A 9,777-nucleotide genomic window follows, 5' to 3' on the forward strand; every position below is an offset into this window, starting at 1 on the left:
CAAAATGACTTTTGATGTAATTACGAGTATGATCAAAGCAACAAAATATTATGCAAATGGATCTTCTATTTAAATAACTGACAATTTGTTTAAGATTCTCAGGTAACTTGTTTTGATTCTATATGCATAACCACAAATTGATTTCAAAGCTAGTAATATAATTCATTTCTAGTTCATTTGTTGCCGAGTGTACAACATACTATCACCCTCTGAACCAGAAGACAATGCAGCTTGCCAATTAAAACATCAAAGTACCATACCAGCAATATCCAAGTCGAATAGAAACAAGACTCTTAGACTTGCCTGTTAGATAGTCCTACTAAGAATACTAATCTGTGTAGACTAGATAGACATATTGCAAAGGAGAGTCTCACAAACACGATAACTGATCACAAGGATTAAGTCATAACAGAGGTGCCAATTCAGAACATAGTTCAATATTTATTGACATAATATCAGAGTAGAGTAAGCTGGAAACCTCTGCCATAAATTGTGAGTTGCAAAAAACCAACCTCCCTCTGCTTGTCTTAAAATGCTGCTCATTATCAGCACCTCCAGGCTGAAGCTGAGATGAGCTCTCTACGCTGCCAGCATAGCACAAGTGACTCTTGACGCTTCTCGACATGAAACCCTCTTGCGGTACTCCTCTTGACCACACATTCCGCCTGAGTCTCGGTAAAGTTACTGAAGGATAATGGGGTGAAACCAGCCGAGGCAAAAAGCGTCTTCCAGAGGGGCATTTTGTCAGGGGTTCGAAGACGCCCCAAAACAGTGCTCTCAATCTTGGGCTGAAGGAGAAACCTCTCAATCTTGTTCACAGCATCCGAAGTAACATTAACCGCATCAAGAGATTCCAAGAGATTTATGTAGGATTGGAGGGCCTGCAGAATGTGCTGTGGGAATGGAAGGTCACTTCTATCACACCCTCTATCCAAAGACACCACAATTTTGGGAGAGAGCTGTTTAACAAAGCGAAGGAGATTGGGCAAAGCAGCCGGCTGATTTGAACTAGACCAAATTGGGAAATTCACAGCAACTGCCTCGTTATCATTAGCTCGGAAAAAGGGCAGTGAGTATGAGTTTTGGTCCAACAAATCAATGTTAACAACTTCAAGCTCAAAACCTATGCCAATCTCATCAGCGAATTGGGTTAGATTATCACGCATAAGACTGAGCTCAACTGTGTGATGAGTAGAAGGAGAGGCAAAAGCAGTGATTTTGAGAGAGGGGGAGGTACCACCCCTATTCCTCAATGGAAGCTCCTGCATAAAGGAGGCCCAGTGAGCGCCGAACCCTATATCAAAATCAACAATGTGAATCTGATCAGCTTCGGATACAGCCTCAAGTAGAGCCTGGTTGCAAGTAAAATTGACAAACTGAATTAACGGAGACACTTCAGAGAAAACTTTGTAAGCCCCCATCTTGAAGATGACATCAAAAGGTGTCGGGGTTCTTGGTGGAGGAGAGGTTGCTGGGTTGTTCATAAGAAGGAGGAGTTGCAAAGCCTCCTTGAAATAGAAAGCAGCCCGCTGAAGGGGCTTTCCAACAGGGGAGAGCTGGTGATTGAGCCGCGCCAATATCGCCTGCGCGTGTGAAAAGTTCCCAGTACCTACCATTTCTGCGGCCTTATAGAGTTGGTCCAGCAAACTATGCTGTAGCAGTTGCTGCTGCTGGTTCTGGTGAGCTACGGCCGCCGCCATTTCTTCGCCATCCACCTTCTGTTTGGGCACCACTACTGGCCTTGGTTGAGTGTGGTGCTGCTGAGGAAGAAACTGCATTCCAGGTGGAAAATTACCAAAATGGGGCTGGGGCTGCTGCTGAAGATGTTGCTTTCTGAGCAGAAACTCATGGCCCGGATCGGAATATTGTACCTTTTGGTGGATCTGAGAACTTGGGTCCAGTCCTCCACCGCCACCTGGGTTGTGGCGTTTGGGCTGGGACTGAAGAAAGTGCTGTTCCTGCTGAGCATAAGTCACTGGCATGAAAAAGTTTGGATTTTGATGAGGGAGCTGAGACTGGTGCTGGTTCATATACAGCTGTGGGTTCAGAATCTGTGGCTTCTCATCTGGGTTCTCAAACTGCTGGTGATTCTGATAAACCATTCCATGAGGCAGCGAAACAGGAAGAGTTGAATTGGTGAAAATTGGATTGCTGCTGGCGCCATTGTTATTCACCATCCCAACATTCGAGACCTTATAATTCAGTGGCCCCGAAGTGCCAGACACAAAACCCAACCTCCCATTACCACCATTGAACCCAGTACCGCCGGAAAACCCCAAATTCGGACCCGAAACGCTGCTTCCGATGTGGTCGAAACCAGAACCTTGATCGACGATTCCCAGACCCACATTGCCGTCTAACTCAAGAGAGTGACTGTTGTTTCCACTCTGCAAGAGCTGCTTGAGACCGAACGACGCATCATCCACGTCGCCCGAGATCCACCGGAGCAGCGAGTGGTCTTGACCCGGAGACGCCGCTGTTTCGGACAGCATAGTCTCCCAGTCCTCCAACCCAAGACCGCCGCATCTTTCGCCTCCCGATCCGGTCACGGCCTCCAGACCGCCGCTGGGAATGGACTGAAGCTCGCAGGCCCACTCATCCTTGCTGCTGCGCGCCGCCGCCGTGTCAGGTTCGGGTCCCACCGGCGAAGTCTCCTGCAGAAGCGGCGTGGTGTTGCCGCCGCCGCCGCCGTTGAAGGAGGAGGAGAGAGTGGATGCTGAAGTGGGTGGGCTCGGGCTTCTTCTCATATGAAGAACAGAGGTGGGTTCGTTGCTGACGAAGCTGTTGTTGATGAAAAGCTCCTCTTCTTTCTTGTGGTTCCAGTCACAGATTGATGGCGCTATAATTTCCAAGACCCCCTTCCCTTGTTGCTGAAATTGAAAGGGCATCCCTCTCATACAATTTACCAACCCAAAATTAAGTAGAAAGCCTCAAACTTATTTTGCAGAGGATCAGACTAACACTAATAATTGAGCAACATTAGTTTGCTGAACAAATGGGTCTCCAGATTTGCAGAGCTCAAGGTCTCTCCTTTGCTTTCTGAACCTCTCAAATTCACACCCAGCAGCCACTCTTTGCATGCCATCAACCTCAACAGCACAAGCAAAACGAACCCATTTCACCAGGACGTTGAAAGAACGCTTCTTTCTTTTCCCAGCCCACCATTTCTAAACCAAAGCTTTATCTTCTATCTTCTTCTTCTTCTCACTTCACATCAAATCTGAAAGCCTTCCACAGCTTCATTGCAGCTCCATCTCTCTCCAGTTTGATATTATTTTTGTTGAAGGTTCTGGTGGTGGTGGTGTTTCTTGTTCTAATCTCTTCTCTTCCACCCTTTGTGCCTTCGCAGAGAGTACTCTGTACCCTTCCCCCTATTCTGCCATGGATGCGTGCATCATAAAAAAGTTAATAAAGTGTCCTCTCCCTCCTCACCATCTCTCTCCAGTCCCTATCTCTTTCTCTCTCTACCAATTTCTTCTTTTTTATTTTCTTCTTCTATCTCTCTCTCTCTTGCATTGCTGAGTTTCTGTCACCTCCGCATAGTGGTCACGGTGTTGTCTTTACCTTGAGGTAAAACGGGCGCTCTGCCTTTTGATATAGAAGTAGGGCTTTCTCGCCTCTGTAGGGGTACCCTTCTCTCCCTTGAACCCGCAGATATTAATTTACATTATAGGGCCATGTCAGATCCTGTCTTCCTCTGCATGGATACAGTACAACTATTCATGTGTTTTCCTTTAGCTAGATACAACCTACTATTCATGTTCAAAATCCAACCATCTAAATTTTTCATAAATCTTTTGTCTAATTGGGGCAAGACTTCAGAAAAAACGAAACAAAGAAGGGAAGTATGCTTAGCATTATCTCTGATGTGTATGAGCACCTCTAACAACCAGATAAGTTTTTTTTATTTTATCAAATTTAAAATTTGACTTGTGACTTGACAATGTCAAAATTGACATAATCCATCTATCTTATGGCAAGTTATAGAAAACGCCAAGCGTACTGTGCGTCTTTGAATCGTCGTTAGCGGAAGGGTATATATGTAACTTCACGTGAGTTGGTAAAACATTATTCACCGAGACTGATTAGAGGGCAACAATGTAAGACTGAGTTAAAAACATTCTTCAAGTTATTAACTCGGTAAAATCAGTCTTTAATCAACCTCCCTCTCACTTGGTGGTCGGCGACGAGAAAAGAGAATGGGCGATGAGAATCTCGACGGTTTGGCAGTGTTTCCGGCGACTGTGGCCACCGATTGAGCTGCGTATGATCATAGAAATCCGAGGGGTGAACGGTCAAGCTTATATGATTGCTGAATTGAGTAGGAGATTTTAGAACTGGTTAAGTTGCTGCTTTGACGTCTTTATCAAAGGCATATTTTGGGGTTCTATTCTAATTTAGCTTGATTGCAAGGTTAAACTCTGTTAGGGAGTTTTGGAAATCGGTTGTCATATTAAATGTGTATTGTGGTATCGTGTTGAGAATAAAAGAAGATTGGGTATTGATGTGGAGTTGTGGGCAATACGAACAGTGGACATAGGCCAAAAGGGCGCTGGAGAAAGTCGAACACAGCTCCACAACCTCAATCTCCTTAACCCAAGAGAATGATTCAACCCAACTTCAACCAATTCAAACACCATCAATCTTTTATTTCGACGGTACTCCGGTGCTTCTCGATCGGAATCGATATCAATATCGACATCATCCTTGTTCCTCCGTTGCATGTAGAGCCGATCATCATCTTTCTCGGTGAGCCAACCAATATCGACCTCTAACATCGACTCCATCTCCGCCGTCATGGTCGAGAAGAACCTGCAACCCTTGACATGGAGAGAGAGAAACAGTCAGACTAGTTGGCTATGGATAACCAGCAGGGTGATATGACATAAAAGACTCGACATTTAATTACGATAAGTGGTTTTACTGCTGACGGCAGTTAAGTGAGATATTTACATATATGCCCTTCGAATATAAGCTGTGTGGACAATATAATGCCACGTGTCTAAGACCACCTGCGGCATACCGTACTGCGGCGTAGTCCAGCGCTTTCCCTATCTTATTTATTTTTTATTTTTTTTTTGAAAACGAGTTAAACTTGAATATTATTTTATCATTATTTATAATGTTTTAGAATAGTAGATCTTGAGCCGAAAACACTGAAAAATTCATCAAAAGTCACGAATAATAAACACCAGAAATTCTAACCATAGAAATCCAATCCGAAGCCAAGCAGAATCCCATTCCCAACACAAGACTTGTCGAAATCGTTGAGCTTCCAATCCCAAACAAATATGACAACACCAAACTCACCTTTCTACTCCCCCAAAAACCTTAATCTACCCTTTGAAAATCAAATATTGCATCAATCTCCATCAAATTTTATTATTTTCGAATCTCTTCTACTTCTCTCATTAATTCTACATGTTTCTGGCCCCAAGAGCAACTGTCATACACCGTTCTCATACCAGTATGTATTTTGTGTGTGGCTCAATTGCTTGAGAAGATGAGAGAAGTGCAAAAAAAAGAATATAAAAGAAAAGAAGTATGAGGAGGGAAGGAGATAACAACTAGGGAAAGAGAATAGAGAGAAAGAATGATAAAAAAAACAAATAAATGTTTGCCTTGGCAGTGTCAAATTTGATTATGGAAGTTGTTACAACTTGCTTAGTGTCGAGGATGCTTGGGAAGGGTGTGAGCCTTGTGCCATGCCCAAGCGAGGCATGCGCATATGTCGACGACATGCGCAAGAATGCAAGGCAAGTCAATGTGCAAGGATGCGCAGTAGGGTGCACACTTTTTCTTTTTAAAAAAAAAAAAAAAAAAAAAACTTTTTAATTAAATAACTCACACACCCTACATATGTTAATAAGGTTTGAACCCATGACGTCAAAGTTGTTAGTTAACCACCTTAACCAACCACGCCACGGCTCACCGACAAAACAGGGTGCACACTCAAGGTACACAACACTTATGCACCCCAGGGTCTATCAGGGTGCGCGGCCGGGTGCATAGCAGGGTGCACAACACTCATGCACCCCAGTGTCCAGCAGGGTACGTAGCAAGGGTGCGCAACACCTATGCACCCCAAGGTTCAGCAGGGTGCGCTGCACGGGTCTGTCTAAGGTTCGACAGCATGCGAGCCTTGGTGGTCGCAAGGTGCAAGCATTGATGACTAAGACCATGTGTTGGGAGTAGGCAACACAATGGCACGGCATGGGCTACATGAAGGACGACACACAAGAGGGTTTAAGGGCAGGCAAGGTGCAGTAAGCTAGCACCATGTGCGTGAGCATCGTGCATGGGCGTCATGGCAAGTCGGGTGTGCGAGCATGCAACGACGAGCTTCCTACATACATGGTATGTATGACACTTGGGCAACGGTGTCCAAGTAGAGGAGTGAGTGGTTACTCACAAAAGGTAGTTACCAAGTAGTGGGCGGTTATCCAAGAAGAACTACGCATGGTGGTTACCACATAATGGCAAGCATCATGCGCAGCGGTTATCAAGTAGTGGGAGACATACACACATGTAGTGGGTGGTTATTTACACAAGGTGGTTACCAAAGTAGTGGGAGGTTACTTATGCAAAGAAGTTACCAATGAGGATAAGATCATAAGGTTACTCGAACAAGTACATAACCCTAGGCGGTTGGGGGTGTCAACCACCATGCACACTTGTTGTGCATATAAACCTAGTCCAATGGGGTTGTCATGGACACGAGGGTAGAAAGCCGAGAGAGGAACTAGTGAGTGATTAGTGTAAAACTACACTAAGTGAGTGGTTGGAGTTACTCTTTGTACTCGTTGTTGTACTCTTGTATTCCTTTAGTTGAGTTGAAGGTTGGGAGGGAGCCTCGCGTAAACACTTGTGTGTTGGGTGGTGTGTGTGTGTGTGAGTTTACTCATTGTTAATTAGTTGAAAGTTTTCCTCTATGTACTAAGCAATTGAGTGAAAGGGTTGGCTGATCAAGTAGAGAGGGCTGCTTAGCGCCATAAGAGAGAAAAATTTAGGGAAAATCTATAACCTTATGACAATTTGGTATCAGAGCTCCAAAGAGCTTTGGTGCAGAATTTGGTACGCTTTCCACAATGCTGGGAGGGAGTGGCACTCTAACGGAATGTGTGGCGAAACTCGATAGGATTCGTTGGTGACTCACAAGTTGATGGGGCAGAGACCTTGTCGGTGCGATGTGCACAAATGGAGTATACCATGCTCGAAATGGCGATGGAGTTGAAGCGGTTCATCACGAAAGTGAATGGCAGGCTATCTTCCATCTCGGAAGAAGTAGTTACTTCCAAAAATTGGAAGAAGTTTGAAGGGAAGGACAAAGATGGTGGTAAGAGTTTAAAGAATCAGTCCCAAAACAAGAACGAGTGGAGTTCGGGTTGCTTCATATGTATGGGATCTCATCGAGCACGAGATTGTCCAAAGAGGAAGAAGTTCAATGTGTTGGTTGCCGAAGACTCAAGTGACATCGGGTGAAACTCTCCTCAATCATTTACACTTGTTGAATGCCTTGACAATAATGGAGGACAATTCCATGACGAAATTGATGTATGTGCCAATAAAAGTTAATGGCATAGAGGTACAAGCGATGTTGGACAGCGGAGCAACAAGTAACTTTGTTGCTATGAGCGTGGCAAAGAGACTGGGATTAGAGATGGTTCAGAACTCAAGCATGGTGAAAGTTGTGAACTCGGAGGCCAAACCAGTCCAAGGCACTACAAAGGTATGCTTGAAAGCTCAAGATTGGGAAGGCAGGTGTCGTTTGATGGTTGTACCACTTGATGACTATGAGTTGATCATCAGGATGGAGTTCTTCAGAACGGCTAAAGTAGGGATGATACCTTACTTGAGTGGGATTTTTTTCATGAAAGAGGATTATCCATATTTTGGGAAAACAAAGTTAGCTGGTCGACAGCTGAACGACCGCAAGAAAAATCATCTTGTCGGAGAGGCTCATTAGTCAAAGGCAAGAGTGAGGAAGGGGGAAACGACTTCGGATGCAACCTTGGTAGAATCCAAGCCGGAGGTGATAACTGAAGTACACAAAAATGTGGCGCTTACTCTTGAATGTATGAAAGGCCGTATAGTGGAGTTGGGAGCCAGTGCAAAGCCTTATGCACAAGCACTTCTTCGAATGGTGCCAACAAAAGTAGCGAAGCAACAGAGACACCCAGGTGTGTTGAAAGAAGCAAGTGGTTCGAAACCTTCTAAAGTTTGTTATAGTGCCGATGTGTTGTTGGATGTGAAGCAACAAGGTTTGAGTGATCATGACAAAGGGCCCGTGTCAAATATGATACTCAAGAATGTGTTCTCAAGACAAGGACACATACTCTTTGGTAGAGTCAAAGGGATTGCCAACATGAATAGTCTCAACACTTATGATCAGCAGGTCGTGGAGAACGACGTAGTGGGGAGGTGTTGGCAAGGTGACTAGTTGCATGAAGCAAAGGGTGACAAGTTGTGTATTCCTAGTGCTAAGGAATACTTGGAGGGTGTAGAGTATCCTTCATTCGCAAAGCAACGCAAAGAAAAGCGGGTGTTAGCCAAGCATGCAAGGTCAAACACTTGGCCTAGCATTGAACAAGAGCCGGAGTTCTTGATAGGAGAGGTAGATTTGTTGCAATCTTTGCCTAGAGTTGGGGAAGAGGTTGGTGACATTGTGTAGTTAATAAAAAGCTATGCTGCGTATCGAGGCTTCAATATCCAAGATCAAACTTTTGAAGACAAGGCAGATTTCTTAGTAAGATACATGGGAGGCAGCAAAGGCATCCTCTTCGAGACCTACCAACGACGAGGACGTCGTCGAACTTTGGTGGGGGAGGTTTGTACAACTTTAATGTTCGAGGATGCTTGGGTAAGGTGTGAACCTTGTGCCATGCCCAAGCGAGGCACGCACATATGTCAACGACATGCGAAAGAATGCAAGGCAAGTCAGTGCAAGGATGCGTAGCAGGGTGCACACTTAAGGTGCACAACACTCATGCACCCTAGGGTCAGTCAAGGGTTCATCAGGGTGCGCGGCCGGGGGCACAACAGGGTGCACGACACTCATGCACCCCAGGGTCTAGCAAAGGTCTAGAAGGTTGCGTTGCACGGGTCTATCTAAGGCTCGGCAGCATGCGAGCCTCGATGGTCGCAAGGTGCAAGCACTGATGACTAAGACCATGTGTTGGGAGTAGGCAACACAATGGCACGGCGTGGGCTACATGAAGGACGATACACATGAGGGTTCAAGGGCAGGCAAGGTGCAACAAGCTAGCACCATGTGCATGCGCAACGTGAATGGGCGTCATGGCAAGTCGGGTGCGCGAGCATGCGACGATAGCTTCCTACATACATGGTATGTGTGGCACTTGGGCAGCGGTTACCAAGTAGTGGGAGTTATCCATACTAGTGGGTGGTTACTCACAAAAGGTAGTTACTAAGTAGTGGGCGGTTATCCAAGAAGCACTACGCATGGTGGTTACCACATAGTGGGAAGCATCATGCTCGGCAGTTACCAAGTAGTAGGAGATATCCACAAATGTTTGTGCAGTATACAAGTGGTTAGCTCAAGTCCTTGTACACGTCATAATACGGATATATAAGCGGTTGTCTTGTTCTTATGTCTGTTAACAGGGATAACAAACAAGGTCAGGAGAGGAGACCACTTGACAAAGTAACAGTAAGTGAGTAATAATTGCGTAGTAAATGAGAGATGCAGTTACACTTGTAGGCTAGAGATGTCTTGGCCTTTTTGCATCTCTTCGATTTGGGACAAGTGCTCGTTGT

General features: G+C 45.2%; 1 protein-coding gene across 1 annotated transcript; it reads right to left on the reverse strand.

Annotated features, from left to right (window-relative positions):
- Window positions 1-216: 216 nt before the first annotated feature.
- LOC101309831 lies at window positions 217-3,366 on the reverse strand. Its single transcript, XM_004298595.1, has one exon. It carries the CDS (start codon window positions 2,895-2,897, stop codon window positions 546-548), a length of 2,352 nt encoding a protein of 783 aa, XP_004298643.1. The 5' UTR covers window positions 2,898-3,366; the 3' UTR covers window positions 217-545.
- Window positions 3,367-9,777: the final 6,411 nt, after the last annotated feature.

This window comes from Fragaria vesca, linkage group LG5 (assembly GCF_000184155.1).
Source record: "Fragaria vesca subsp. vesca linkage group LG5, FraVesHawaii_1.0, whole genome shotgun sequence".
Taxonomy (NCBI): Eukaryota; Viridiplantae; Streptophyta; class Magnoliopsida; order Rosales; family Rosaceae; genus Fragaria; species Fragaria vesca.

Bases quoted from the DNA above. Each gene is read 5' to 3' on its own strand.
- LOC101309831 (XM_004298595.1), bottom strand. From the start codon at position 2,897: ATGAGAGGGATGCCCTTTCAATTTCAGCAACAAGGGAAGGGGGTCTTG.